Source organism: Chlamydomonas reinhardtii, chromosome 1, assembly GCF_000002595.2.
Source record: "Chlamydomonas reinhardtii strain CC-503 cw92 mt+ chromosome 1, whole genome shotgun sequence".
Lineage (NCBI taxonomy): Eukaryota > Viridiplantae > Chlorophyta > Chlorophyceae > Chlamydomonadales > Chlamydomonadaceae > Chlamydomonas > Chlamydomonas reinhardtii.
Window position 1 is genome coordinate 6,591,383 of NC_057004.1, and position 26,677 is coordinate 6,618,059.

Here is a 26,677-nt window from a genome sequence, read left to right on the forward strand (position 1 = left end):
GCAACATGCGCCTTGCCGGCGACCCGCCGCGGCCATGGCCAACACCTCCGCAGCCGCGTTTGGCCCAAACTGCAAGCCACAGCTTCAATCAAGCTTCTGGAGATCGGAGCCTACTCGCGCTGTGTGGCGCGGCCTCGGGCTGGCCGCAGCAAGCCTCGCACCCTCCCGCGAATCGCTGCGCCCGAGCTTTCCTGCGCAGCAGCCACGCCCTTGGCCACGCCGCACACAAACGTGCTGCGACATCCAGCAGCTCGCCGCACCAGGCGCATCGCCAGAGCCTGAACGCGGCAGGCTTCTCAACAAATGGAAAGTTGCGTCACCGGGTGCGATGGCTGCGCCCTCCGCACTTGCTGCGCCGAGCGGGCGTGTGACTGCTGCTCCCACCGAGAACGCCGCAAGAGCAGAGGCGACAGCCATGGGTGTACCGGGGCCTGCTGCTGGCAGCTGTGGGGCGGCAGAGGAGAAAGAGGTGGTGGCACGGCCTCGGCTTACTCCGGTGCGTGGTGACCCACAGCCCAGACACGACCCCCAACTCGCTGCACAGAGGTCCTCACTCCCACCGCCACCGTTGCCAGCTCAGCTCAGCGGCATTAGCAGCCGCGACCCCCTGAGCACGGATGGCAGCAGCTGTTGCCGTCGAGGCAAAGTGGCGTCGCCCGGGGCTACTGCGGTTCTGGCAGCAGGGACAGTGGCGGCGGCGGCGGCTGTAGCCGCGGCGGCGACCGCAGCAGCCAGTAGTGGCAAGGGCGGCGGCAAGGATGGCCAGGGCAATGGCGACGGCGGAGGTGGCGGGCGAGATGGCGATGAGGAGCCAGGTGACGGGCAAGGCGGCTTCCTTGTGAACTTCGGCACGGCTGTGCGCGTGCTGCGAGACGACATACCGCAGGTGCGGTGCGGTGCGGTGTGCGGTGCGCGGTGTCGACCCTCGCTCTCCCTCGGTGCTGACCTCACACACCTTCCACGCGACGCGCTCGCACACACGTGTGCAGATGCTGGTCCGGCCGCTGCAGTGGGACATCTACCGTTCAGACGTGGCGCTGGTCAGCCCCTGGCTGCCGCCGCTGCGAGGCCTCAGCCGCTACCGCCTGCTGCACAGGTGGGTGGGTGGGCGGCCGTGATGAGGCGCTAGCTGCAGCCGCCAGGGGCAGCCGCAGCGATGAGCTGTTTGGTGCGCTTAGCTGGTGCGCTTAGCCAGGCGTCTCGTTAATTGTACAGCATATGTTGCCGGTACGTGGTACGTGCAGACGTGCCGCCTTCTTACTTGTCATCACTTATGCTGCATGGTGCGCAATCTGAGCCTCACCACGCGCCACCACGCATTGCTCCTGCCGCTTTCACGCACAGCGGCACGCACAACCTCCCTTGCGGTGCCATACCGCACATCTCCCGCGCTGCACTGTCCGTCCCACGCTGCAGGCTGGTGCGGGTCGTGGCTCGGGCGCTGTACCGCACCGCCGCCGTCGAGCTGCTGCGCATATGGACGCCGCCGTCCCCTCCTGGCGGCGGCGGCGGCGGTGGCGGTGGTGGCGGCACCGGCAGCACCCGGAGCACCAGCGGCAGCACCATTTCTGGTGCCCTGGCGGGCGACGCGGTGTGCTATGCTCATGCCAGCCGTACTGGCGCCCCTAGTCACATGCTTCAAGGAGTGCCGGCTGGCCGGCAAGGGTCGGCGGCGGCGGGCTTGGCGGTTGCGAACTGCTGGCTTATTGATCTGCTGGATGCGGACAGCGCCGCCGATTCCAACAGTGGCACAGCATCAAGCAGGTGCATCAGGGAAGCTGCAGGCAGCGATAGCAGCCGCAGCACCAGCACCAGTAGCCATCAGCAGCTGAGCGGCGCCGGAGGAGGCGGTGCCGGTGGCGGTGCCGGCCCGGCAGGAGGAGGAGGTGGAGGCGGAGGAGGCGGTGGCCAGTTGCTGCGGGTGCGCTGGCGCATGACCGCCCAGCCGTGGCTGCCGTGGGGCGAAGAGCAGCGGCTGGAGGTGATCGCCACCTACACGTGAGTAAGGGTGGAAAGCGTGTGCGCGCGCATACGGTGGTGATGCGTGTGCATGCCGCCGTGCGTGCAACCGGCGGTGCACGCTTGTACGGTGCGTACGCAAGCTTTAGTACGGGATGTACGGTAGTGCTGCTGGGTTGCTTGGTGATGGGAACGCCGTGACCGTTATCACGTATGCCTAAGCGGTTGGCGCCATTTCCCTTACTCCGTCCCCACCGCGGTGCTGCCACTCATGCGGTCTGCAGGTTTGACCAGCGCGGCAAAGTGGCGGTGCATGAGCTGACCTCAGTGGTGCCGCCCGAGCCGCCGCTGCTGCTGTGGCCGCTGCTGCTAGTGGCAAGGATGCTGGGCCGGGTGGTGGGGCCGGCTGAGGGCGGGGCTGAGCCACAGGGCGCGCCACCAGGGCGGCAGCCCATCCCGGGCGCGGGGATGGTGCGGCAGGTGGACGGGGCCACGACGGGCTAGGGCCTAGGGGGTGCGCGGATTCTCAGGATGGGCCAATGGGCCCAAGATGTTGGGACAGCTGAGCAGATGTTCATATGGTAATACTTGTCATAGCTTTGGATACTGCATGTACTAAGCATACGGTGAACGTGCAAGGAGCATGAGCGAACCCGCGATAGCACGGTTGATAGGCGAAGGAGTTGAAAGGCCTGAGGCTTCATTGCCAATTGATATCAACTATGCAAAGCTAACGGAATGGCTGGTGGGTGCGGGCAAGGGTTCCAGCCTTTTTACAGAGGAACGTGGCGCTGCAGCTGCTGGTAGCGCATATACAGGTTCCAGCAATTGTAATTCTGAAACCCAGCTCGGTTTCACTCGGCACACAGGTCACTCGCCAGAAGATCCCGAAGGACTGGCACAAGCGCCTGCAGGTGATCCAGGCGAAGGCCGCAGAGGCTGTAAAGGAGCTCCCTCCGGGCACTCTCAGCAGCCTCACCGATGGCGCGGACGCGCCGGTGGACTACATGCGCGCTGTGGAGATACGCGACAAGCTGGCCAGCACATCGGAGCGCACGATGTTCGGCGGACTGCAGGGCCCGGCAGCGACGTGGGATAAGATCGTGAAGGCGTACGAGAAGCAATGTGAGCAGCTGGGCTGCTGGTAGAGGGGGAGGGGCGCCTGGCAGCCCACGCGTGGGGAGAGGGTACACGGAGGTGTCAGCGGGGCAGGGGTCCCTCTGGGCAGCGCGGCGGCAGGGCCACCGCGCACGGGGCATGCGGTGCGCAGCGCCTCCAGCCCATGGCCTTCAAACACACCCCTGGCGGCCACCTGGGATGCAACACATCACAACGTTGCTGCGTGAGGAGCATGCGTCAGCCGCGGGTATCAACCAGCTCCGCCAACCCCGGCGTTGACCTCTGCATGCCCGTGCACCCCGGCCAGGTGCTCTGTTGTTCCTTTCACCAACTCAGCAACCCTCCCCTCGCCTCTCTCCTCCTCTCCCCTCCCACACACGCACAACCATAGTCGTGTACCTGGGGGAGGCGGGTCAGTGTCTGGTCCAGAACGTGGACTTCGAGATCCCCTACCTCCGCCGCAACGCTGCCAAGCTGGCCGGGCAGCTGGCGGACGGCGAACGCAAGCAGGGCGAGTACACCCGCGCGGCGGCGGCATGCGCGGCCAAGTACAAGGAGGTGGGAGAGAGGCGGGGAGGGGGAAGGGGGCACGGGGGAAAAGGCGAGGCTGCGCGGGGTTGCCGGCAGCGGCCCTGCGATGCCCTGCACTGCCGCACACTATGACTGCACTTCCTGCAGTCTGTGACGGCACACGTGTCCTGTTCCCGGGCGGCCCTTGATCGCACCACGGTGCATGTCACCCCGCATCCCACCACGCGACCTCAGCCCGCCACGGGTCCCAACCCCACAACCTCTGTGCTTATGCCCCCTCTCTGCCCCCAGGAGTGTAAGAAGCTGGGCATCAGTGGGGCGGCGGTGCGGGCCGAGCTGCGGGCGCTGGCGGGCGAGCTGCCGGGGCTGCTGCGCGGCGTGGTGGACAGCCTGCACCAGCCGCGGCTGCAGGTGGGGGGGGGGCAAGGGGGGGCGGTGGAGGGGGGAGAGGGAAAGATGGTTGGAAAAGCGGTACAGGATGCACTGAAGACTGCAGACGAAGGGAGTGGGGGCGGGAGTGGGGCGGGAGTGGGGCGGGTGTGTGTGGGGGGAGGCAGGTGGGGGCTCGAGACAGAGGAGACAGGGGGCGGGCTGCAGTGGGCAGGCGGCTTAGGGGCCTGGGGGCGGGGGGCACGGGGCAGGGGGTTGACTTTGAACCATTCCCGTAAGGAAGCTGTCGCGCTGCAAGGAGAAACTGCATGGGGCAGGGGGGCAGGCGGCGAGCATTCATGATTCCGGGATATTGAGGGCGGGCGGGTTTTGCTGAACCGTGGCGACGGGGCACACAGCAGAGCCGCACACAGCCCGGGCATGGCGGGTAGGGCCATAGGGGTGTGGGACTGAGTGGCCGGGCGTTCCAACGACGTGTGACCCCAACGCACATGCGGTGATGACCGCATCACCAATGGGTCGGAATCATCCTCACTCACAGGAGGCCGCGGAGTACTACGCTGCTTTTACGAGGTTCGCGCACGCGCCCCGCGCCGGCGCGCCCTCCTCTGCAAAGGGGCCAGCGTCCTCCGCCTCCGCGCCGCCAGCCTTGGAACCTGAATCCATGCTGCCGGTGCTCTTTGAAATCCGGAACCGCCGGACAGCGCCGCCGGAAGCCGAGTCAGGAGCAGCAGGAGCCGGCGCGTCGGGGCAGGGCGGCGGGATAGAGATTGACTGGGGGGACAGCGGCGGCGACGCCGGCGGCGCTGGTGTGGCGGCAATTGACATAGATTGGGATGCGCCGACAGCAGCGCCGGAGGGCGACGCTGCGGCGGCAGCGGGACCGGCTGTGGATATCAATTGGGACTTTGACATGGCAGATCTGGCGGCGGCGGCGGGCGATGACGCAGGCGGCACCGCCGCAGCCCCCACCGCCGACGCGTCTGCGGGGCCTGTCGGCATTGACTGGGACATTGAGGTGGATGCAGCGGGCGACGCGGCCGCGGACGCCAACAACCGGGCGGGTGACGTGGCGGAGGGCGAGGCGGCGGCGTCGCTGAGCGGCGGCGGTGGCGGCGGCGCCAGCAGCGGCGACCCGGATGACGTGGCGGCGGCCCGGCTGGAGCGGGATGCGGACTACCGGGCTCGGCTGGTGGATGACCTCACAGAGCTGAGGGCGTTCCTGGCGCAGGTGCGTGTGTGGGTGTGTGGGTGTGTGGGTGGGTGTGGGTGTGGGCGTGGGTGTGCGTGGGCGTGGGCGTGGGCGTGGGTGTGCGTGTGCGTATGGGTGTGGGTGTTAGGATCGGCCCCCCCGTAGGCCTATGCAGTCTGCACCTCCACTTCTCCCTCCCGGGTGCATGTCCTGCCCTGCATCTTCATGTCTCTCATGTTGCTTAATGCAATGGAGTGCTTCCTTTTCAAACACGCACACGGCACCCTCTCCCTTTGCGCGTGTCTACCACACGCAGCGCAAGTCAGACCTGGCGGCGGGCGGCTCCGAGCTCACCGCTACGGCGCTGCCGGACGCAGTCAGCAGTGTGGACGCAGCCGCGGTGGGTTTACCGGGTTGAAGGTGGGGATGGAGGAGGAAGATGGGGATGGCAGGAGGCAGCAGGTCAGGGATGGGGTGGCAGGTCTGCAGGCAGAGAACCCCGCCCTGGACATTTCCGCACCGTTGACTTGTAAAATGTCAACAAAGTCGTTTATGGACGGCTACTCCCCACAGCCGCCCTCACCCCCCTGCCTTCCCCCGCCCCCCTGGATTTTACCAGCAGAGCCGTCTCCTGATTAGCCATGCCTGCCTCCCGCCCTGGACCCCCCCCCTGGCCCTGCCTGCCTGCCTGCCTCCAGGTTGCCTCCATGCTGGGCTCGGTGCAGGCGGTGCTGGGGCAGCTGGGCACACCCCGCTTCAGGCAGCTGCTGCTCATCGCCACCTCGCCGCGGTGAGAGCGGGGAGAGGGGGCAGACGCTGGGACACAGACTCAGGGGGTGAGAGGGGGCACCTGGCTGGCAGTTGCAGTGGCAGGGAGGGGCTTGGATGTTGGCCGGGCGCGGGTGGCGTGAGGTTTGCGTGCGGGGCTGGAGGCTAGGGTAGATTGAAGGCACCGACTTCTGCAGGTCCTGTGCTCTGGATGACGGCACCACCCGCTTCTCGCCTCCTCAGCGGACCACCTGCGGCCCCGTCCCCCACCCTCTACTCCCCAACCCACACCGCCCCTGCCCCCCTCCCCCACCACCACCACCATTACCCGCAGCTACCTGGACCGGCTGGAGGCCCGGCTGCAACGCCAGGCCGGCGCCGAGGCCAAGATGCTGGCGGCTGCAGCCGAGGCTGTAGCGCGGCAGCACGAGGCGCGGGCGGGGTTGGCGGCGCAGGCGCCCCGCACGGCGGCTCTGGTGGCGCGGTGCCGGCGGCTCAAAGGGGTGGTGGAGCGGGGCATTGCGGCTAGCCTGGGCGGCAAGCGAAGTGTGAACGTGCTGGGAGAGATCAACAACGTGCTGGCGTCGGCGGGGCAGTAGCGGGGTGGGTGGAGGTGGGTGGAAGGGGGAGGGTGAGGGGCAGGAGGTGTTGGGGGTACGGAGAGGCGCGTGGCCGGGGAAGCGGCGAGCAGGAGCGGGGCTGTGAGGGCCCACGGGGAAACTAGAGGACAGTGGCAGCCGGCAGTGCATATGCGATGATGGCGTGACAGCTGGACAGTGCGCCCAGTTGCAGGGCTGCAAGGCACTGCGTGTAAGTGGAGTTGGGTCGTGGTGTCCTGCGAGGTTAAACGTAGCAGGCCCTGGTAGGACCACACGTCCAGACGGGTTCCGGAATGGAGCGCGGTCGCGTGATGCCCATGACACCAACGGCAGCCCGCGCGACTCGGTCCGAGGACACGCAGTGTCGCGCGCTCGCCGGCCGTCGCCAGCCACGCTGAACACCGCGGCCGGCGCAAAACCGGTGGGTGAGTCAGCGCTGCGCCAACTATTGACCTGTTCCACTCTCAAGGAAGTATGGTTCCGAGCACGAGTTGCGTTGGCCGCTTGCCTTTCAGCGTCAACTGCGCAGCTTCCTCGGGCGCGAAATAGGGCGCTTTTGGGGACACTAGAACCCAACGGCTGCGCCTTGTCCCCGCACATGTCCAAGTGGAAGTATGCCAATAAATCATTTGTTTGGCCCGGATTTCACTTCCTGGGGTTTTACGCGACTAAGGGTTTCGGGCAGCGCTGTTATTGCCTAGCCGCAGGTTACCGGCACGCACTCATTTATTTAACACTTAAAATGACGATGTTAATTCATAGGTAGTCGGGCATATGAAACAACGACTACTGGCGGTGGTGCCGCCGCTTGTATCGGGGCGGTTAGCTCGCAACTCGTCAAAGCCAGATATGTTGTTGATCGATTACCTTTCACATTACTCACCATATTCCAATGCAAGTGGCACGCTCGCTCATGCCGCCCACCTCTCATCTTTTCTGGCGCGAAAACTTGTCTCCAAGTCCCGTTCAGTATTCCATTAAGCAATCCTAAGTTGCTGTAAAATCTAAGGAGCCCGAGTTTGGCTTCGAGTGCTGCTCGCGAGCCCCACGCGCCCGCCCGCGAGCGCGAGAAGCCGACTTGGCAGCCTAGAGCGCGCATCAACAATCAGTACTGGCCTTGAAACCATCGTATACGCATTTATTTAAGCTTTCTTGCCACGTTTGTGGGCTCACCGCCCGCCTCGCTAGGCATCGATCCCCGCCCTCGATTGGCCCTTCCGAGTCGCCTCAGCAATTATCAGCCCTCGCCCTGCCTTAGCGTGACATACCGGTTCCAGAGTGCCCCTGTAAGCGTCATCATGCCATATCAGGACCTTTCTTAGACCCCACGACTAGTCTACTAGAATCCTGAAATGGACGCGTCCTTTGCCGCGCGCCTTGCCATCGCAGTCCTGGTTCTAGCTGTGACAGGTAGGTTTGCTGCAATGCGAGAGTCCCGCGGCCTTGACGGCCGAGTTTTAGAGGGGTCGCGGCCTGCGGGACAACAATGCTCGGTGAACAACCCGCTACCCTGCCTGCTCTACCTCGCGTTGCCTATTCCATGTTTTTATCTGAGCACCTTGAATTGTTGCTGCTGTCATTTGTGCAGATGGCGCCGTCGCTGCCGCACTGGAGGCACCTGACCTAGGGTGAGTGCAGGAGTCCACACACCGTCAGCCTTTTATGTTACTGAAACTACTATGAAGAGGCTCCATGACGTAACCCCACCTGGGGCTTGGGCTTCAGCTCTGGGCCCGGTTCCCTTCTCGCCGGGATTCAGCGTCAGGTTTTTGAGTCCACGCTTGGGACGCCTGAAATGTAAAAATGAAATACACGCCAGATGGACACGCCCATGGATAGTTAAGGGGGATTGTGGGTGTAAATTTCGCGCGCCAAAACGCAGCACAGGATTGATTGGTCACCGAGTTTGCAACCAACCGCGTGACCACCTATCGAATAAGCGCAGATGAGGCACGTGTTCCCTGCAATCTGCATTGGAGTACCCGGGGTTGTCAAAGGCAACCAGCGTCCAAACCGCCATGATTACACGCACATCCAGTTGTCGGCGCTACGGGGCATTGTACAACTCCAGTTGACTTCACACCGGGCGGGTGGCGTTGTGCTGGGAATCTTAGCTGAATGCGCAGGGGAGCGCCTGCTGGCTCCGTAACGTGGCGGCCTTGGGTAGAACCCAGACGAACCCAGTTGCGTCTCTGCCACGCGCCGCTGCCAAACTGGCTGACGTGGGCGTGCAGGCCGTTGGAAGTGGGTTTCATGTTCACACAGGAGTCCAGTGACGCCATTTTGGTCCATACCATCAGGCTACATGCGCTATGTTGGCTTTGGCCCCCTGACCTTGCATGTGACCCTTGCCGTGCACGCCCTGCTGCCCACACGCAGGAACAGCACCTTCCTCGGCCACCCCGTGGCGTCTCCTCCTCCCGCGCCCGGCCCTGCCTACGGCAGCCCCTCCCCCTTGCCCTCCTACCCCACCATACCTCCTCCTTACCCTCCGCCGGGCCCCAGCTACCCCCCGGCCTACCCTCCCGCCTACCCTCCATCACCCGCCTACCCTCCCGCCTACCCTCCCTCACCCGCCTACCCTCCCGCCTACCCTCCCGCCTACCCTCCCGCCTACCCTCCCGCCTACCCTCCCTCACCCGCCTACCCTCCCGCCTACCCTCCCTCACCCGCCTCCTACCCGCCTCCGCCCCCTCCCACCTATGCCACGCCTCCTCCGCCGCCGCCACCCCCTCGTGAACCCCTACCTATCGGCCCCATCACGCTAGGCTTCAACGCCTCGGCCGCTGACGCCCGGTGCAGTGTGGACATGGGCATCGCCCGGCAAGACCCGGACTTCCCCATCGACCCCTACCAGCTGCAGACCTACCCCTGCACACGCGAGCCCAGCACCGTCTTCACGCTGTACACGCTGCCGCTGGGAGGTGAGCCGGCATGGCGTGCGGCGCGCGCGGCGCGTGCAGTGTGGGTGGTTGTGCGGTGACCCACATGGGAGTTGATGTCGTCGTGTGAGCAAGAGTGTGTGCGTGGGGGGGGGGACTAAGTTCATTCTAGGACCCAAAGGAAGCCAACAAGGCTGTGGGGTTGCGAGACCGCACGGTGTCGGTGTGCCAGTGCCTGTGCCTGTGCCTGTGCCTGTCCCGCATGCCCAACGGCCGACTCCCAGGCTCATGACCCTCCCTCTCACCCATCTCTGCCAGCCACCGCACTGATGGCAACCCCACCCCACAAACCAACCACCTGCCATGCATGCACCCGCCTTCCCCTCCCCAATCCCGCACAGACCTGACGCGCACGCTGGTCTACCTGGTCAGCTGGCGCGGCGCCTGCCTCACGCCGGTGGACTTGGGCGCGGCGGCGGGCGACCGCAACTTCACCAGCCTGCTGGTGTGGCAGGACTGCGAGGATGGACTGCTGCCGCAGGAAGAGCAGCTGTTCGAGCTGGAGGCGCCGCCACAGGCCCAGGGCGGGTGAGCTGCGCTTGTGATTCTGGAGGGCCAGGAGAGGGGGGAGGCTGGGGAGGGGGAGGGAGGGGGAGGGAGGGGGAGGGAGGGGTGTGCTCTTGCGTGCCGCGGCCAGCGGTTGCCTGGGCTGCCAGGTGCCGCATGCGCCCGCAGCTTTGTCCTCGGAATGACCCTGTGTTGTGTCTGAGTGTGTTTCTTCGTGTCTGATGGCCGTTCCGTCCCGCTCCCCTCCGCCCCGCTCCACCCGCTGCTGCGCAGATGGCTGCTGCGCTCCTCCGTGGGCGACTCGACGCAGTGCGCCCGCGTGCTGGGCACCGAGCCCCTCAGCGAGGTCACCCTGGCCCCCTGCGACCCGCACGACCCCCTGCAGATCATCAACATCACGCCCTACACACCCAGCCCCTCCCCCTCTCCCACCCCAATCCCTGGCCCCGAGGTCAGCCCGCCCCCGGCGCAGGAGCTGCCCAGCCCGCCCCCCTCGCTTCAGCCCAGCCCCGCTCCCTCCCCCAGCCCCTCGACTGGCCCGGTGACGCTGTGGGGCCAGTTCCAGATGGGCATCGTGGCCGCGCCGCCCACCCGACCCTGCTCCACTGACCCTGGCCTGCTGGACCCCGGCCTGGCGGCCGACACGCTGGTGTGGGTGACCTACCCCTGCATCTCGCCGAGTACGGTGTTTGACGTGTACCGCGCGGGAGAGGGTGAGTGGCAGGCCGCGTGGCCGTCCCTGCCTTCTGCTCCCGGGGCGGGGGGCGCATGGGACCTGGCGGATGGTTGAATGTAGGGAATTGCCGCACAGCGTGTGATGCTCCTGGTCGATAAGGCCTGGGCTATAACGGGGCTGTAGGATGAAAACATTCAAGCTTCGTAGTACTCAGTACCGTGCTCATGAAATTACGCTCGCACAACTGCGCCCGCATCGCAGATGCCACTGGCCGCCCGGTGGTGTTTATTGTCAGCGGCCGTGGGTTCTGCCTGGCACCTTACTCGCGCCGGCCTCGCACGCCCATTGTTTGGAGCGCCTGCCCGCGCGAGGGCGGCCCCGGCGGCCCTCCCGTCAACGCCGCGCAGCGGTTTTCGTTGGTGGAGGTGGCCGGCACCGCGGGTCGCAGGTGAGACGAAGGAAGAGCGACAGAACCTGGCGGGGGCTCCACATGCGCCGCAACTGCTGCGGCGCGTGGCCATCATTGGAGGGCGTGGCCACAGGGCCGGGCCACGGCATCATGCCGCCACGATTAGGAATACCGGTAGCCCGGCATCCCCCGTGGCTCGCATGGACCTCGTCACCTTTCCACATGTTCTGGGGTTGACAAGCACCGCTCGCTGCCCCCCCCCCGTGTACCTGCCTACGACTTCACTTCTTAATTAATCATGAATGTAACCCCCGCCTCCTGCTGCTGCCCTCGCCCTCTCGCGCCCAGGCACCTGCTGCAATCCACCGGCACCCGTTACCTGCTCGAGTCAACGGTGCGCATCAACGGCGCAGCCTCATGCATGACCCTGTCGGGCACCGCCGCCCGCCTCACGCCTTGCAATGCCACCGACGCAAGCCAGTACGTCGTCTTCACGGCGCCACCCTCGCCCCCACCCCTGCCGCCGTCACCGCCGCCTGTGTACCCGCCGCCTCCGGTGCCCGTGTCCCCGCCCTCGCCGCCGGCCTACCCCTCGCCTGGCTTCCCCACCGCCTCGCCACCTGTGGCCCCGCCGCCCGTGGTGCCTTCGCCGCCTCCGCCGTACCCTGCCGTGCCCACTCCAGCGCCCCCGCCCTCTCCCTCGGTCGCCAGCCCCAGCCCCAGCCCCAGCCCCGTGCCTAGCTCGCCTCCGCCGGCCTACCCGCCCCCGATCTACCTGCCCTCTCCCACCCCGTCGCCGGCCCCCAGCCCGGAGCTATCCCCATCCCCAAGCCCGGCGCCCTCGTACCCGCCCCCGGCCTATCCACCTCCGGCCTATCCACCTCCGGCCTACCCGCCCCCGGCATACCCGCCGCCGGCCTACCCGCCCCCGGCATACCCGCCCCCGGCATACCCGCCCCCGGCATACCCGCCCCCGGCGTACCCACCGCCGCCCTCCCCGGCTGAGCACCCAACATCACCTCCTCCCGAGCAGCCCAGCCCTAGCCCACCTCCGCCCTCCCCTGTGTCCACACCCACAGCGTCGCCACCGCCTGCGCCTTCGCCGCCGGCCCCGGCGCCGCCTCCTCCCTACCCTCCCCCGCCATACCCTCCCTCGCCCGCTCCGCCTTCGCCCCCTCCCCCTTCGCCCCCTCCGCCATCACCCCCTCCTCCCAGCCCGGCGCCTCCCTATCCTCCCCCGCCATCACCGCCGCCGCCCAGCCCCTCTCCTCCCAGCCCCCCTCCTCCCAGCCCGGCGCCTCCCTATCCTCCCCCGCCATCACCGCCGCCGCCCAGCCCCCTTCCTCCCAGCCCCCCTCCTCCCAGCCCGGCGCCTCCCTATCCTCCCCCGCCATCACCGCCGCCGCCCAGCCCCCTTCCTCCCAGGCCCCCGCCTCCCAGCCCCCCTCCTCCTAGCCCCCCTCCTCCCAGCCCCCCTCCTCCCAGCCCCACTCCTCCCAGCCCCCCTCCTCCCAGCCCCCTTCCTCCCAGCCCCTCTCCTCCTAGCCCCCCGCCGCCATCTCCCGCGCCTCCTTCGCCCCCTCCACCATCTCCGCCTCCCCCGAGCCCTGCACCCCCGTATCCTCCTCCCCCGTCGCCTCCTCCGCCCTCGCCGCCTCCCCCCTCGCCGCCTCCCCCCTCACCTCCTCCCCCGTCTCCTCCTCCCCCCTCGCCTGCTCCCCCTTCGCCTCCTCCCCCCTCGCCTCTTCCCCCTTCGCCTCCTCCCCCCTCACCGCCTCCCCCCTCGCCTGCTCCACCTTCGCCGCCTCCCCCCTCCCCGCCTCCCCCCTCGCCGCCTCCCCCTTCGCCGCCTCCCCCCTCCCCGCCTCCCCCCTCGCCGCCTCCCCCTTCGCCTCCTCCCCCCTCGCCTCCTCCCCCCTCACCTCCTCCTCCTTCGCCGCCTCCCCCCTCGCCTGCCCCTCAGTCTCCTCCTCCTCTCTCCTCACCTCCTGTCGCCGAGCCCCCCACAACCACTACGCCGTCGCCCTCGCCTCCTGTCATCTCAAGCCCCTCACCTCCCAGCCCCTCACCTCCTGTCATCTCAAGCCCCTCACCTCCGCCGGATCGCGCACCCAAGCCGCCCCGGCCGCCGCCCCCGCCGCCCTACGGCCGCATCCCCTTCCCCTACGTGAGTCTGCAACCTTTCTTTGACGTTTGGGCTGTGTTGTCATGTTTCCATGTCCTGCTTACCATGACTCATTCTACCGTATCTATCCCAGCATGTATGGCTCATGCCCGCTTGCCCTTACCAAGAACCTCCTTTTCCTGACACTGCCCTCCTTCTCCCCCTCCCGCCTTGTTCCTCCCCTCGCCTGCTCGCCCGTTCCAGTACACGTGCGACCGCAGCTCCGAGGCTGTGCCGTACGCCGTGTCGTACGTGCCGCAGCTGCAGGACCCCACCGCGCACTGCTTCCGCATCAACGTGCGCGGCTGCGACGCCGCCGGGCCGTGCTGCCACATGGACCTCTATAAGATCATAATCAACTCCAGTGAGTTGATTCACTGGTTGGTTGCCTATTCGGGGGCAGAGCCCCTCGGGCACAGAGCCTAAACGGTTGGGTCACTTGGGGCGCGGCGCTTGGCCCCTGGCCGGTCCCAGGCTTGGTTCCAGGTTGCACCATCGGCGCAGCAACCCGTCGCTCGCGCAGGGTACCGCCCTGCTCGCGCCTTGATGTCCCGCCCGCAACTTGCCAGTTGTGTCATCCGCGCCATATGCTTGTGTGCCCCCCTGCGTGCGCAGACATTCACTGCAAGGGCTCGCTGACCAACTCCACCGTCAACGGACAAGACCGCGGTGTGGTGTTCGACACCTACTGGTACAGGTGGGCAAGGCAGATGCAGGCAGATGGTCGGGAGCGGGTAGCCGGTCATGGAGGTCAGAGTGATTACATCAGAAGCATGAAGCATGGGGGGGGCCCTGTCGCTCAGAGCAAACCCCATAATCGCTCCCCGTCCACCCGAGCAGCAACAGTGCCGCTGTCCTCCCTTGCCATAACGCGGCGGGGGCGGGCCGGCCGTTTGCACGATTCGGCCTCTTGCGGAAGGCAGGCTAGAATGTTGTGACTTGCACGGCTCCCTCATGCCCTTGCAACCACGGCTATACACCGCTTGTCATCATCCAGTCTTAAGTTTCCTCCTAACCTGTTTCAACCCGCGACTCTCAACCAACCACCACATCGCAGAGGCCAGCAGATGGCCACCTTCCGTGTGTCCAAGCTGGACAGCAACGCCTCCAATGCCGACGGGCTGCTGTTCTGCTTCAACCTGGAGGGGCCGCAGTGCACCACCCTGGACGAGCTGTGCTACGGCGGCGTGTGGTGAGTGGGGACGGGGCGGGGGCGCCGGGATGGAGGAGGGCGGGAGGAGGAGGGGAGGGCAAGGAGGGGGAGGAGGGAGCCCGCATCAAGTGGAGGGGGGCATGAGGGATCACCCGAATGCGCTTGTGCGCTTTACCCATGCGCTTTACCCATGCGCTTTACCCATGCGCTTTACCCATGCGTCCCTGGCCCCCGCCTCCGTTCCCCACCGCCCCGCAGCACTGCCTCTGTCGCGGGCTACCACACCGACCGCTGCTGTCCAGTGATGGACGTGCCGGGCACCGAGGAAGCCGCCGACAGCGGCGCGGGCACCGAGCCCGCTGGCAGCGGGGTCGATGGCGGCAGCTCAGAGGGAGACGCGCCAGCGGCCGGGCCTGAGAACAGCGATGGCCAGCGGCGCCGGTTGTTGGACGGCCGCAAGCAGCACCGACTTCGCCGCCATCGCCGTTAGAGACGGCACTAGAAGTATTGCAGCAGCTGCGTCCTCCCTCGGCCCCCGCGGCTGCGGTTCCTACGCTGTGCGCTCACCCGACTGCGGCGCTGCATGCGGTGCGAACGTCGTGCGGTGTGAATGTAGTTGATGCGTGGGACGCGCGCCGGTTGGGCGAGGTCGACAGCAAGCGCGACAGCACCGATGCGGTGGGCGCGCTTGGTTGGATCGAGCGACATGCATGCCACAAATACCATGCGCACTGTCTGCGAGCTCAATCATTGCGGGCGCTAGCGTTTCAACGGATATGGTTGTGTGCGTGTTCTTTTAGCGGCACTGCGGTTTTATGCTGTTAGCGCGGGGGGGCTCGGTGGCCTTTGAAGAACCCTACTGAGGCTGATGGGTTGGTGGTAGTGGCGGGCCGGCGGCTGCGCGGGTACGTAACTGTGTGCCACCTGCTCTCGTGGACGCTGCCGAGCCTGTATGTCGTTTTTGCGGCTCTGGCGGCGCCCAGCGGTGTTCTGTGCCGAGTGGGTGCACGTTGGTGGTACTGATAGCTCAAACACATGTGTTGCTGACGTCCGCAGCACACGCATCTGCGCCGGGACCGCAACGGGCGCCCCAACCGCCCCTATCATGCGGGAATGATGACGCTATGCTAGCATCAGTGCGGCTGCGTATTGTGGTATACCGGTGATTCCAGTGAATTTCCAGCGTGAATTGCGTGTGCTGGCTTCCACTTGCACATGAAACCCCTTTGGTGGAGCGAGGTGTGGCAAGGCTGCGGTTACTGGCTGGTTAATGCGCATGCAGGTTGGCTCCAAGGAAATCTTTGCATATGGGAGAGGCAGAAGCTCAGGATATGAGTTGAGAGGCAGGATGCTGAGGTTTGACAGGCAGGATGCTGGGGTTCGACGCCGTGTATATGCACCGGTGGCAGGAGGGTTAAGATGCAAGCGACAGGCTAGTGCGCTAGATATCCATTGACGTGCGGCGTCACGGGAATTGAGCTTGCAGATGCAGCTAATGATCACTTGCTTCTCACATGTTTGATAAGTTGATATCGGTATGGCAGTGCTGAAAAGTGTTCGTGCAGGCATTACGGACATCGCAGGTGCTTGCACGGTCTCCTGGGGGGTTGATTCTTTGCTCTCTTTCTTCTCCTCTTTCCTGATGGACCTGTCAACCGTCAACTGTCGTGCCGCGTGCAAATGCGCATGTTTGGGCGGATGACGGCGCCAGGAGCCTCTGCGTCTATTGAGATTAGGTGCCTGATTAGGTTTTGCCTTACACCTGTGAACGTCGTAACAAACGTGCAGATAGGTGCTCTCCATGGCCGGCATGTCGTCAATAGCGACTATGCATGTGCCCTCAGTCTCCCCATCACTTGCGCTCTGTTGGTGCGGCGTTGGTTTGGTGTTGCGATGCTGCAGTAAGGCGGTAGCGATGCTCACGGCATGGCTATCCGCCGGCACGATCGTGATGCGCCAAGGCCTCCCAGCGCTCATACATGGTCCATAATGGTGTTTGCTGACAGCATGGAGGTGTGTCATGTGTGGAGACTGCGAGCGTACTGCCGTACGTTCGAAGGCATCGCCGGTGTCGTACCGCTAGCTTCGGTGGCTGCACTCTGCATCATCGGGCGGTCCCGGCGCGTTTGGCCAGGTGTTGTGTGTGTGCTAGCCAGCTAGCTAGCTTTTATGTACCGTGTTACGGTACGCTGTTGCTTTCAGTGCTGCTAACGGTGATGTGGGCAGATGTGGGCAGGTCCTTGCATGTCTGCAGATGCGCAACTGGAACGGACGAGCGTGTTTTGATTTGGTTCAGTGTAGATTTGGGTCATTCTTTTTGGGTGCTATTGGAGCTGGTGTTGGGGGCAGCCTGACTGCACGCGGTCGGATACCGTCTTATACCCTTAGTCAGTACATGCGCATGCGGGTATGAGCCCTGTATGTGTTTCGGGCATTGCTTCTGGGGGTGCTCATTTGCAGCAGCGTCGTAAAACAATGATACGGTATGCGGGATGGCGCAGGTGGTGGGTGGACACTCATACATGGCAATCGGCAATAGGCTTTGCCACGGCTTTACATTGAATATATACGGGACAGCGGGCAGTTATAACGTTTGAACATGTGGGGGTTCCAAGGTGGCAGGCACGGTGTAGCGTGCAAACGTCCTGCGAGCGCAACGCTGCTTGCGTGGATTTGCGCAGTGCCCTGAGGTCCTGGTGGTCCTGGGCTGGTATCGCTGGCGACCCGCGTCAGCAGGTCCCTCATGTAACCCATGCAATCTGCCCTCGACACCCCCACCGCTGAGGGACGTGACGCCACAGCAGCGCACCAGTCACGACCACTGGACTGATCCCTCCTACACAGTGCCCCGCTGTTTGCTTGTGCAACCGCGTGCACGGTATTGACCCTTTCCCCTTGTGCTTTCCTTGTGAGAGGGCCCGACATGCTCCGGCCGAAGTTCCTGTAACAATACTCCCTAAGCAACCAGCTGACGCCAATCACGCGCCACCAGCTTGTAACACTGCTCCAACCAACTCAGCACGAATGCCCTTTGCACCAAACACCCCTGACCAGCCCTCTCCAACAACGCAGCCCCAACCCAGCTTCGCCACTCCTCACGTTTTCCGCCCGAACGGAAGGCAGCCGCAGCACCGACGTGGCGCCACCACCGGCGGCGACCCCACGACCCCGGCACCCGAGCCCACCGCGCTCCCGGGCCGGGCGGCCGCACCGCCCGCGCCGCCGCCCACGCCGCCGGCGCCGACCGCAAACTGCGGCCCTCCGCCGCCGCCTGCTGCTGTCCCGCCGGGCCCAGGCATTGTGTTGATGATCTGCTGGATGCGGACAAACTCCTGCTCAATACCGTCCATGTCCACTGCGAGGTCAGGTGGCGAGGACAGGGGGGCAGCGGCATGGATCAAGCGAAGCGAGGAAAGGAGGCGACAGGCGGACGGGGCGGCGGGACGCGCCGGGATAGCACCGGGCGCGGCAGAGTAGGATGCACACCCACGTCTACACCCACACACTTACCCATGCATCGCATACACTGTCTTTGCGCAACGTTTTCCTTGTGCTTTTCAACACACTTACCCAGCGCCTGTTTGATGGCGGCCACGGCGGTCTGTGTGGCCTTGGCTTGGCGCTCGTGCATGCCGCTGAACTGATCCGCCTCCTGCGCCACGTGCGGGTGTGGCGGGTGTGGCGGCATGCGGGCCCGGTGGTGGGTGAGGGAGGATGTGGCACCCAGGCACACCGCGCATGTCCGGTGCTTGAGCGTACACTGGCATCGCGGCGAGCAAAGCATGCCTGCGACATCTCCCCCCCGGCTCCCCCCTCCCACCTTCTCCAGCGCCTCCAGCTCGGCCCTCAGCGCCCGGAACTCGCCGTTGCTGTTGGGCAGCATCAGCTCCAGCCTCACCGCCTTGTCCTCGGCATCGCCCACCCGCTTGCGCAGCTGCAGCGGCAAGAGGTGCGCGGGGTTCGAGGAGCGGGGTTGAGTGGGGCGCGGCAAAAGGGACGTGTCGGTGAGGCAGAACGGCCAGCACACACACTCGCACAGCTGCTTTACGTCCCCAAACCCTAAAACCCTACATCAAACCCAATAGGCAGCATGAGGTGCGGAGACGCTTGGACAGGCGGCACGGTGAAGGGACGTGTTGGTGTGTGCAGTGAGTGGTCCGCCTACCTTGATATTCCCGCTACACCCTCTCCAGCGCCCCACGCCCCAACTTCTCGCCCCTCCCCTTCCCCCAAACCTCCACCTCCCAATCTCCCCTCCCCAAGAAGCAGCAGCTGCTGCACCCACGCACGCACGTGCTCAATCTCCGCCCGCATGGCGCTGCGCTCCAGCTCGAAGGCGCGGCGCTCGCGCTGTGTGACGTAGGCGTCCACGTGCTGCCGCAGGGCCTCCACGTCGCCGCGCACCTCGGCCTGTGCGTGGTGTGTTTGAAAACCACAAGGATATGTGGGGGGATAGATATTAGGCGTGCTTGTGTGGTGACGTCTGACCTGTGTGTCAGTGTGCATATGCACACACGCAGCCCTCGGTCCTACCACCCCACCGGGCGCCTCAGCCCCTTCCCGTCAGTCAGCCTTGTTGGCGCCCGCTCCCTTGCCCCACCCCCCAGCCCCACCCTGCCCCCGCCCGTACCTCCAGCCACGCTTTGGACGCGAATCCCTTGTAGGGCCCTGACTTGGTGCCTGCGCCCTTGAGTGGAGGCAAGGAGCCCTGGGGCCATTGGCCCAGCGGGGCCGCTGGTGCGGCGGCCTGCGGCCCTGCGCCAGCAACGGCTGATGCCGCCGCAGCACCCTGCGGCGCCTGGGGAGCTGCCGGCCTGCGTGTTTGAGGGGGTTGCGTATGGGCCGCTTCTGGCGCCGCTTCTGGGTACCGTGTGGCAGTGGCGCTGTCGTTTATTACAGTGGTGTTCTTACCATCCTTGGGGGCTGTGTGGCGACGCAGCGGTGCCCGGAGGGTACAGCGGTGGCGCCTGTGTGCGTAAGACATGTCAGGGCTACAACTCGAGGCAGACAGTCCCTGCCATGGTGCATTCTTCGCTAGCCCTGTTCCCTCAGCGCAACAGTCCATGTGATGCCGCATTGAAGCTCAGCACAGCAGCATACATGAGATAAGGGGCTTGCTTTGATGAATAAAGCCACGCACGCCACACACCGGTTGAGCGAACTGCGGGGATCCGGCAGGTTCAAGGGGCACGGTCAGCGGTGGCGGGGCAGGGGCGCGCTTGACAGGGTGGGAGAGCTGGTAACGCAGGCTATGGCTAAGTTTTAACAGTCGCATAGGGTCATTGTTATCTGGGTTATTTTGTGTGTCTGGCTGCTGCAGAGCAAGCTGGTGTTGTGTCTGCATTCTCGTCAACAAGGGCTAGAGCGCGGCTATGACCCTAACATTGCTTCAAGTATACAATTTTTCGCGTCAAGTAAATCAGCGTAACTGGACACTGCCAAACGCAATGCACAGAAAGCTGTCGTCGATCGAGGCTGACAGACGCGATGGGGCCCCCATGTTCAGGTCGCTCGTTGGCGTTGTGTTTTGCATTAAACTATCCTGAAAGTATCAATAAGAATGGCTTGCATGCTTTTCCCCGACCTCCTTCCGCGAATTTCCTTCACCGCTATGTAGCGGCCAGGACGTGAACGCAAACATGAAGAACGTGTTTGAAGTGCTGGGAAAGGGTGGAGCCAGCTCATCCAAAAAGGCTGCCGCGGCTAGCAGGACACCGGGGGCCAAGGTGGGCGTTGCTCTCACCATCCGCACCACGTCGAGTTGCGCGCGCGCTCGTGTCATGCGCGCCCGTGTCGTGCCGGCAATCTCGCCTGCAGGCCTACACCACCTGCCCGCTGTGCCAGCGCACTGTGCCGGCCTGGGCCGCGGAGGCCCACGTGAGCCAGTGCCTGGCAACGCCGCGCGCGTCACAGCAGGCGCCGACGCCTGCGGCGACAGCACCTGCCCTGCAGCCGTCATCTTCACCTCTCCAGACGCCAGCAACAGCTCTCAAGCCCCGACAAATATCTGAACAGCCGGAAGGCAGCATACAGGTCGCTTCAGAAAGGGAAAGCCCAAATGAAGCTAGCGCACAGCGACAGGCTGTGGCGGGAAGGGAGCAGGCACAGGCGGGGTCCGGGGGAGATCCAGGCGGGGTGCCGCCGAGCGCATCGGGGACTCCAGACACAGCACCGGCAGCAGCCGCTCCCGCACAGGGTAAAGGAGACCCATATACCATTGATATAGATGACGGTGATGATGACGATCTGGTGGAGGTGGTGGAGGTGGAGGTGGAGCGGGCGGGTGCCGCCATGCCGCGCCGGCCGCTCAGGGTGGTGCAGCAGCAGCCGCTCGCCTCGGAGGCAGCCGCGACAGCTGGGCCGGCTGAGCCGGCAAAGCTGCCAGGAGTGAACGCATTTGAAGTCATGCGTCGGGTGCGTGCCGCATCTGGGGTTTCTGGGCAGGTTCGGGGCTGGTCTGCTTGCGTATGGTGGTGGCGAAATCTGGACCCCAAGGCCGGTCCTCGCCTCGTAGCCTGACCCTTTCTAAACCCGACCTCGCCTTCCAACCCTACATCCCAATCCCCAGTTCCTCCCTCCCCTGCCTACCGCTCTCCTACCCTTGGCTCCCTCCCCTGGCTCCCTGCTTCCTCCCTCCCTGCTTCCTGCCTGCAGAGCCAGCTGCGAGCGGCGGCGCTGACTCAGAACTTCTTCCTGGAGCGAACACCCGCAGGCGCCTGGCTGGGGTACTGGTGGGCCAAAGGTGCGTGGCGAAGGGATGGAGAAGGGGCCTGTCGCCATCAGTCCACAGCAAGAAACTGGGGGGCTGCAGGGCAACGTGGCTGGCATGTCTAGGCGCTACGCGGCTCATCGTATCGCGCGTATGCGCGCGCATGTTTGGTGGGTCACAGGTCGCAGGGAACTGCAGCTGGGGGCTTTGGGGTCATTCCGGGTTATGGATTGAGCCCATTGCTGCGTGGCACACGAGCCCTTGATGGTGCTCAGGTGCTCCGTTTGGCGATGCCGGGCTGGTGTGTGAATGTGGCTGGAATGCGGCTGCTGCGCACATGCAGGCACGGCCACGCCGGCGCAGCAGCAGCTCGCCGCCAGGTGTGTGTGGACCGCCACCATGCCTGTGGGACGAGGAGGAGGAGGAGGGGGAGGAGGCGTGGGTCTGTCGGGCGGCGGCAAGGAGTCGGTGTGCCTGATGACCAACGTGCGGCCGGGCGAGGGTGGCGAGGTCAGCTGGAGCGCAGGTGAGGATGTGGGCGGGCGGGTGGGTGGGTGGCACGCACCTCGAAGGCTGCGGTGAGGTCTGGCGGCACCGAATTTCACCGCCCACGCATGTTGCTGCCCCATTGTCAGGCGGGTGGGCCAACGTCGCGCCACGTCATGTCTCCCCCACTGCAACCATGAAGACTGCACTGCCGCACACGCTGCGCCCATATCCCGTCCACCACCACCCAACTACCACCCAACCACCACCCCGATGACCGCACGCAGCGGACCTGCCCAGCAATGCCCTGCCGCCCGAGGGCCGCTGGCGCGCCGGCCCCTCCGCGCTCAAGAGCGGGCTGCAGAAGGCGGTGCGGCTAGGCCGCGGCGGCTGCGCGGTGCGGGCGGCGCTGCACCTGATGAAGGAGGATGACGGCGCCGGCGGTGCAGGCGGAGGCGGAGGTGGAGGAGGGGCAAGAGGCGGCACCCAGGCGGCGCCATTCTCACAGACCCAGACGCAGGCACAACTAGGCAGCGGTCGGGGACGGGGAGGGGGAAGGACCGGAGCTGGTGCTGGGGCCGCAGCCGGAGCAGGCGGTGGCGGCCGAGGCGGTGGGCGGTTCAGCAGTGCCTGGGCGGCGGCGGCGTCTGGTTCGTACGGCGGCGGCGGCGGCCCCCAGCAGCTGCTGCGGCGGCTGTCGATCATCTGTGTGGAGGACAGCCTGCTGCACCCGGGGCTGCAGCTGGTGGTGTGGCTCATGGCGGCGCAGGTGCGGGTGCGGGCGCGGGTGCGGGTGCGGGTGCGGGTGCGGGTGCGGGTGCGGGTGCAGGTGCGGCGGGTGTGGGGATAATCAGTTGGGGGCTGGGGGCTGCTCTTGACGTTGGCAAAGTTGACCTGCTCTTCCGTACGCGATGAAATGCAAATCCTGTAAACGTCTCCCTTGCTACGACGGCCTAACCCTTGTCGCTCCTCCACCTCCGGGGCCTTCATTGCATTCCACGTACTGCATCCCGTTGTGACCAACACGTGCACACGAAAACACACAATCCTGCCCGTCTCTTTCCCCTGTGCCTTATGTCACACACACACCTGCCCGCGGCGCGCAGGCCAAGGGCTACGTGTTGGGTCGCAGCCACGTGGACGCGCTGCTGGCGCTGACCTACCAGTTGGCGGCGGTGGGCGTTCGGGACGCTCTGCCGCGCACGCCCTGGGGCAGGCTGGCAGCGGCTGGCGCGGCAGGGGGAGGGGCGGGAGGGGCAGAGGAGGACGCGGCGGAGGCGGTGGAGGCGGAGGAGGAGCTGTTTGTGGACGAGGAGGAGGGTGACGAGGAGGGCTGTGGGGCGGGTGCGGCAGCGGGCGGCGCCGAGGCCAAGGTAAGAGCTGCAGCAGGACATGTATCCTTCCCAAGGCAGAGGGCGGGAATGCAGATGGATGGCGGGCATGCATGCTTTGCTGTTTGCCGCGTGCGACGCTGACGCCGCCGCCCGCACTTGTGTGCAGATCCCCAGATCGCTGTTTGAGGTTGACGAGCTGGCTGCCAGCCCTGCCGGTGCCGGTGCCGCTGGTGCCGACAGCTGCCGCGGAATGGTCGGCCACGCGGACGGCAGTGTCGGCGGCGGCGGCGGAGGCGGAGGCGCTGGTGGCGGAGGCGGCGGAGGCGGCTGCAGTGGCGCCGGCGGCGGCAGTAGCAGCCCCGGGGGTCTGGGTCCCCAGGAGGCTGGGTTAGTCAAGGCGCTGCTGCTGCGTGCGGCGTACGGCGGCATGGCGTGTGACGTGCAGCTGCTGCGGGGCTTTGCCGGGTACTGGGCGGCCCGGTTTCTGGGCGAGGCAGGTGCGGGCGTGTGGGGCTTTGTGTGGTGTGTGGTGGGGTGGGGATGCTTGATTTAGTAGGTCACATGGGAACTTAGGATGGAAAGCACACCACAGGGCGCTCATATCGTGTGTGTTTAGGTTATGGGAGCAGGATCCCAATGCAAGAGGAATCAACACTTGCCTGCTGCTTACGGTTGCCATGCAGCGCCGCCACCTGTTGCTCCGTCGCCAGCTGCGGCCCCAGAGCTGGCAGCAGCCACTGCGCCGGCGGCACCGCCGCAGCAGCAGCAGCCCTACTTCGCTGCGGCGAGCCAGCAGCACCCCTGGGCGCTGACGCAGCCCGCGCCTGGGCCCGCATCTGACCGGGCCTCCGACGCCTACTTCGCAGTCCGGCTGCAGGTGGGTGCGTACGGCACGTGCTTGCTCGAGCGGCTGGCGGGTGACCGGCCTAGGAGTGCGGCCTAGCAGCTGCACTCTTGCATGTGTGGCTGCCTGTCCCTATGGTCCTCCGGACTCGCCTGTACTCTTGTAACCTCTGCTGGTCTCCTGTGCAGGGCGATGGGGACCAGCCGCCACCCGCCGCCGCCTGCGCCGGTTTTGTGCCCGCAGCCGCGCTCATGGTGCAGCAGCGGCGCGAGCAGCGCTCCCTGCAGTCTAGCCTGCAGCACCACCAGCACCAGTCTTGCAGCACGCAGCAGCCGCAGCACCCGGCGCAGACGCAGTGGCAGCGGCAGCCGGCGCAGTGGCACGCCGCGCCCTCCGCCGCGCCGTGGCAGCGCCCACAGCACGACGACCATCACATGCCGGCGCAGCAGCACCACACGCAGCAGCAGCCGGCAGGGGCCGAGGCGCTGGTGCGGCCCCGCTGGCGCGACCCAGACGCCGAGCTGGCGTACGGCAGCAGTAGCGGTGGCGGTGGCAGTGGCAGTAGCGGGGGCGGTGGCAACGGCACTGGCGGTGATAGGAGCGGCGCCAGCGGCTGCAGCCCCATGCAGGGCAGTGGCGGGGGCGGCGCCGCCAGCAGCAGTAGGCCTAGCGCCTGGCTGTCGTACCTGCACCAGCTGTACGACACAGGTACGATACAAGTTCACGGCGGCTGTAGTCGGGCGCAAGCGGCAGGAGGAGAGCTGCCGTATCAAAGCTTACGGCAAGCTCCTCGGTTGTCAGTCCTAGTCGCTGTGTGGGGATGCTGTACTTGCCACTGCCTGAACACTCTGCACCCGTTCGCCGCAATCCTCCTGCTCCTCACCACTCTGCCCGGATTAATACCATCACGCTTGGCCGCATGCAGTGCCTGTGCCCGCGGCTCTGGCCAGCACTGCCTCTGTGGGCCCGCTACGCCGCTCCGACGTGCCGCTGTCAGCGGTGGACTTCCACGTGTCAGATGTCGTGCCGCAGCTGCTGTCACGCGCCGACGTGGCGGCGGCCGTGGCGCGGCGGCTGCTGGCCAAGCGCGCGGCGCGCAGCGCGGCGGCGGCCGCCGCGGCCCCGGAGGGGCCGGAGCGGGAGGAGAAGCGCGCGGCGGCGGCGGCGGCGCTGGCAGAGGTTGAAGCCATGAGTGACGAGGCGGTGGCAGCGCAGCTCACGATGATGGCTCCAGAGGACGCCGAGGACGGAATAAAATCAGCCATGTGGGTGCGGCAAGATAAGGAACAGGGTTGGCACACTGCGTGTAAAGCATATGCAAGCATTGAGCGGGGGCTGCGGCCGGCCCTGGATGTGGGCATTTCCGCATTTGCCATGCAGGCAGGACACGGTATGAGTACGGTCTTCAGCAAGCGCTTTATGCAAGCACGGTAGCATGGCTCGCGCAGTTTCTTTCTCCTTTTTGTTTTGGCCCCTGGCGAATGCTGCTCCCTTCAACTCCTATAGGTGGTTATTTCGGAGCAGCAGGAACCCCAAGGCCTGGATTCATTCGGTCAGCCCTTGCTGCTGCCGCGCTGCGGCGGCCGCGCCTGCCCTGGCACCGTCACCCGCTGCCGCCGCAGCTGCGGCAGCTGCAGCTGCGCAGCAGGAACAGGGATGCAAGCCCAAGGGCAAGGGTCCAGCAGCAAGAGGGCAGGGCGAAGACGGTAGCACGGCAACGGTCTCGCTGCGGTCCGGGACAGAGTCCGCAACAGCAGCAGCGGGGCCAGTGATGTTGCAGGGTGCAGGCGGCGAGGGAGTCACGCTAGACTTGCATTCGCAAAAGCGGCCATCGCTTTCACAGTTCGGCGCCTCCCAAGGCACGGCTACAGCAGCCTCGGCTCCGCGGCCGGCCCCGAGCTGCTACTGCGTCGAGCACCGCTGTGTGGCTGAGCAGCTAGCGGAGGAGCAGGCGGCGCGGGAGAGCCTGGCGGCCGTGTGGGGCGTGGCGGCACCTTGGGCGGATCGCTTCTCGGTCCAGTACATCGCGCGCCGGTTCGGGCCGCTGCCGCACTGAATGTACAACTAGAGCTGGGCATTGTGGAAAGCATTTCGTACCGGTAGTGCGCGTGGTGGGTGGCGATTGCAGCTAGTGGGAGAAGCGAGCAGTGTTGTTTGGATGATGCATGGGTGGGACGGCGTAATTTTGTCATAAGACTGAGAGCCAAATGATGAAGCCTTGTTATTGAGCCGCGACGTTGTGGGTGGCAGCGATGGCAGGTGTTGTGCTGCAGGGTGCGGCATGAGCGGTGCGTGCATGCAGGTGTGGTGGTGGGGCAAATGGACGCATCCCGTAAGGCGCCTGAGGTGATGACAGTGGTGATAAGGCGCATGCGCTGTGTGCAATGCGTGTATTGCTTTCTGTGTGGATCGCAGGGGCGATCAGTTGCCTATGAATGGCGGTGGCTGCAGTGCGTCGGAGGTGTAAACCCAGGGACGACCCAATGTCAACCATAAGCGCCCCGAGCCCGCGAGGCCCCAGCTCCGTGCGACAGGTGGCCCCTTCTTTCGACGCTCTAGGTGCAACACGCCCCAACAGCTTCTGCCAGTTCGCGCTTTCTGCTAGTTCGACAGCGGCAACTCGGCAAGCACGGACGCGCAGGTAGTTCCCAAGCCTTCGGATCCAGTTCCGATCCGATGTGGTACGACCGTGCGGTGCTGCGCGCGCACAGAGCCGTTTACGCATACATTATCTTGATAGGACATTGATGTAAAGCCGCAGGAATGACATGCAGCCGGTTTGGCGAAAGGCTGACCTAAGCGCCATTTCCATAGTCGCGACGCCAGAAGCACCACTGTGCTGGCGCGATGTATGATATTGTATAAGCTCTATTCATTACGCGGGATGGCAGGTAC

General features: G+C 65.6%; 5 protein-coding genes across 5 annotated transcripts; 4 read left to right on the plus strand and 1 right to left on the minus strand.

Moving 5' to 3' along the window:
* Positions 1-103: 103 nt before the first annotated feature.
* On the plus strand, positions 104-2,515 carry CHLRE_01g047218v5 (uncharacterized protein). The gene is made up of 5 exons (XM_043058904.1): positions 104-496; positions 581-886; positions 990-1,096; positions 1,417-1,998; positions 2,244-2,515. Exons 1-5 carry the CDS (start codon positions 329-331, stop codon positions 2,461-2,463), a joined length of 1,383 nt encoding a protein of 460 aa, XP_042928818.1. The 5' UTR covers positions 104-328; the 3' UTR covers positions 2,464-2,515.
* Positions 2,516-2,573: 58 nt separating this feature from the next.
* CHLRE_01g047229v5 (uncharacterized protein) lies at positions 2,574-6,915 on the plus strand. The gene is made up of 8 exons (XM_043058905.1): positions 2,574-2,704; positions 2,829-3,084; positions 3,470-3,636; positions 3,901-4,020; positions 4,541-5,230; positions 5,508-5,591; positions 5,890-5,981; positions 6,294-6,915. The coding sequence occupies exons 1-8, from the start codon at positions 2,603-2,605 to the stop codon at positions 6,556-6,558; spliced, it is 1,776 nt and encodes a 591-aa protein (XP_042928819.1). The 5' UTR covers positions 2,574-2,602; the 3' UTR covers positions 6,559-6,915.
* A 408-nt stretch (positions 6,916-7,323) lies between these two features.
* Positions 7,324-17,170, plus strand: CHLRE_01g047265v5 (uncharacterized protein). Its single transcript, XM_043058906.1, has 11 exons — positions 7,324-7,968; positions 8,147-8,186; positions 8,938-9,482; positions 9,842-10,028; positions 10,281-10,720; positions 10,945-11,131; positions 11,441-13,259; positions 13,461-13,620; positions 13,872-13,953; positions 14,314-14,448; positions 14,668-17,170. The coding sequence occupies exons 1-11, from the start codon at positions 7,911-7,913 to the stop codon at positions 14,897-14,899; spliced, it is 3,885 nt and encodes a 1,294-aa protein (XP_042928820.1). The 5' UTR covers positions 7,324-7,910; the 3' UTR covers positions 14,900-17,170.
* Positions 17,171-17,177: 7 nt separating this feature from the next.
* Positions 17,178-19,843, minus strand: CHLRE_01g047300v5 (uncharacterized protein). Its single transcript, XM_001690159.2, has 7 exons — positions 19,559-19,843; positions 19,321-19,376; positions 19,040-19,223; positions 18,703-18,819; positions 18,230-18,343; positions 17,980-18,061; positions 17,178-17,764 (listed from the first exon to the last, which is right to left on the minus strand). The coding sequence occupies exons 1-7, from the start codon at positions 19,682-19,684 to the stop codon at positions 17,505-17,507; spliced, it is 939 nt and encodes a 312-aa protein (XP_001690211.2). The 5' UTR covers positions 19,685-19,843; the 3' UTR covers positions 17,178-17,504.
* Positions 19,844-19,953: 110 nt separating this feature from the next.
* Positions 19,954-26,547, plus strand: CHLRE_01g047350v5 (uncharacterized protein). The gene is made up of 11 exons (XM_043058907.1): positions 19,954-20,135; positions 20,227-20,823; positions 21,064-21,151; positions 21,462-21,644; positions 21,892-22,373; positions 22,711-22,977; positions 23,105-23,435; positions 23,622-23,815; positions 23,971-24,490; positions 24,708-25,047; positions 25,289-26,547. The coding sequence occupies exons 1-11, from the start codon at positions 20,049-20,051 to the stop codon at positions 25,836-25,838; spliced, it is 3,639 nt and encodes a 1,212-aa protein (XP_042928821.1). The 5' UTR covers positions 19,954-20,048; the 3' UTR covers positions 25,839-26,547.
* Positions 26,548-26,677: the final 130 nt, after the last annotated feature.

Bases quoted from the DNA above. Each gene is read 5' to 3' on its own strand.
- CHLRE_01g047300v5 (XM_001690159.2), bottom strand. From the start codon at position 19,684: ATGCGACTGTTAAAACTTAGCCATAGCCTGCGTTACCAGCTCTCCCAC. The intron at 19,377-19,558 runs GTGTGTGGCGTG...TTACGCACACAG, and splicing joins CCCCGCAGTTCGCTCAACCG to GCGCCACCGCTGTACCCTCC. The intron at 18,344-18,702 runs GTGCGTGCGTGG...TTGCCGCTGCAG, and splicing joins TGCGGGCGGAGATTGAGCAC to CTGCGCAAGCGGGTGGGCGA.
- CHLRE_01g047229v5 (XM_043058905.1), top strand. From the start codon at position 2,603: ATGAGCGAACCCGCGATAGCACGGTTGATAGGCGAAGGAGTTGAAAGG. The intron at 3,085-3,469 runs GTGAGCAGCTGG...GCACAACCATAG, and splicing joins GAAGGCGTACGAGAAGCAAT to TCGTGTACCTGGGGGAGGCG. The intron at 4,021-4,540 runs GTGGGGGGGGGG...CCTCACTCACAG, and splicing joins TGCACCAGCCGCGGCTGCAG to GAGGCCGCGGAGTACTACGC.
- CHLRE_01g047350v5 (XM_043058907.1), top strand. From the start codon at position 20,049: ATGAAGAACGTGTTTGAAGTGCTGGGAAAGGGTGGAGCCAGCTCATCC. The intron at 22,374-22,710 runs GTGCGGGTGCGG...CGCGGCGCGCAG, and splicing joins TGTGGCTCATGGCGGCGCAG to GCCAAGGGCTACGTGTTGGG. The intron at 25,048-25,288 runs GTGGGTGCGGCA...CAACTCCTATAG, and splicing joins GACGGAATAAAATCAGCCAT to GTGGTTATTTCGGAGCAGCA.
- CHLRE_01g047218v5 (XM_043058904.1), top strand. From the start codon at position 329: ATGGCTGCGCCCTCCGCACTTGCTGCGCCGAGCGGGCGTGTGACTGCT. The intron at 887-989 runs GTGCGGTGCGGT...ACACGTGTGCAG, and splicing joins TGCGAGACGACATACCGCAG to ATGCTGGTCCGGCCGCTGCA. The intron at 1,999-2,243 runs GTGAGTAAGGGT...TGCGGTCTGCAG, and splicing joins GAGGTGATCGCCACCTACAC to GTTTGACCAGCGCGGCAAAG.
- CHLRE_01g047265v5 (XM_043058906.1), top strand. From the start codon at position 7,911: ATGGACGCGTCCTTTGCCGCGCGCCTTGCCATCGCAGTCCTGGTTCTA. The intron at 9,483-9,841 runs GTGAGCCGGCAT...AATCCCGCACAG, and splicing joins GTACACGCTGCCGCTGGGAG to ACCTGACGCGCACGCTGGTC. The intron at 13,260-13,460 runs GTGAGTCTGCAA...CGCCCGTTCCAG, and splicing joins GCCGCATCCCCTTCCCCTAC to TACACGTGCGACCGCAGCTC.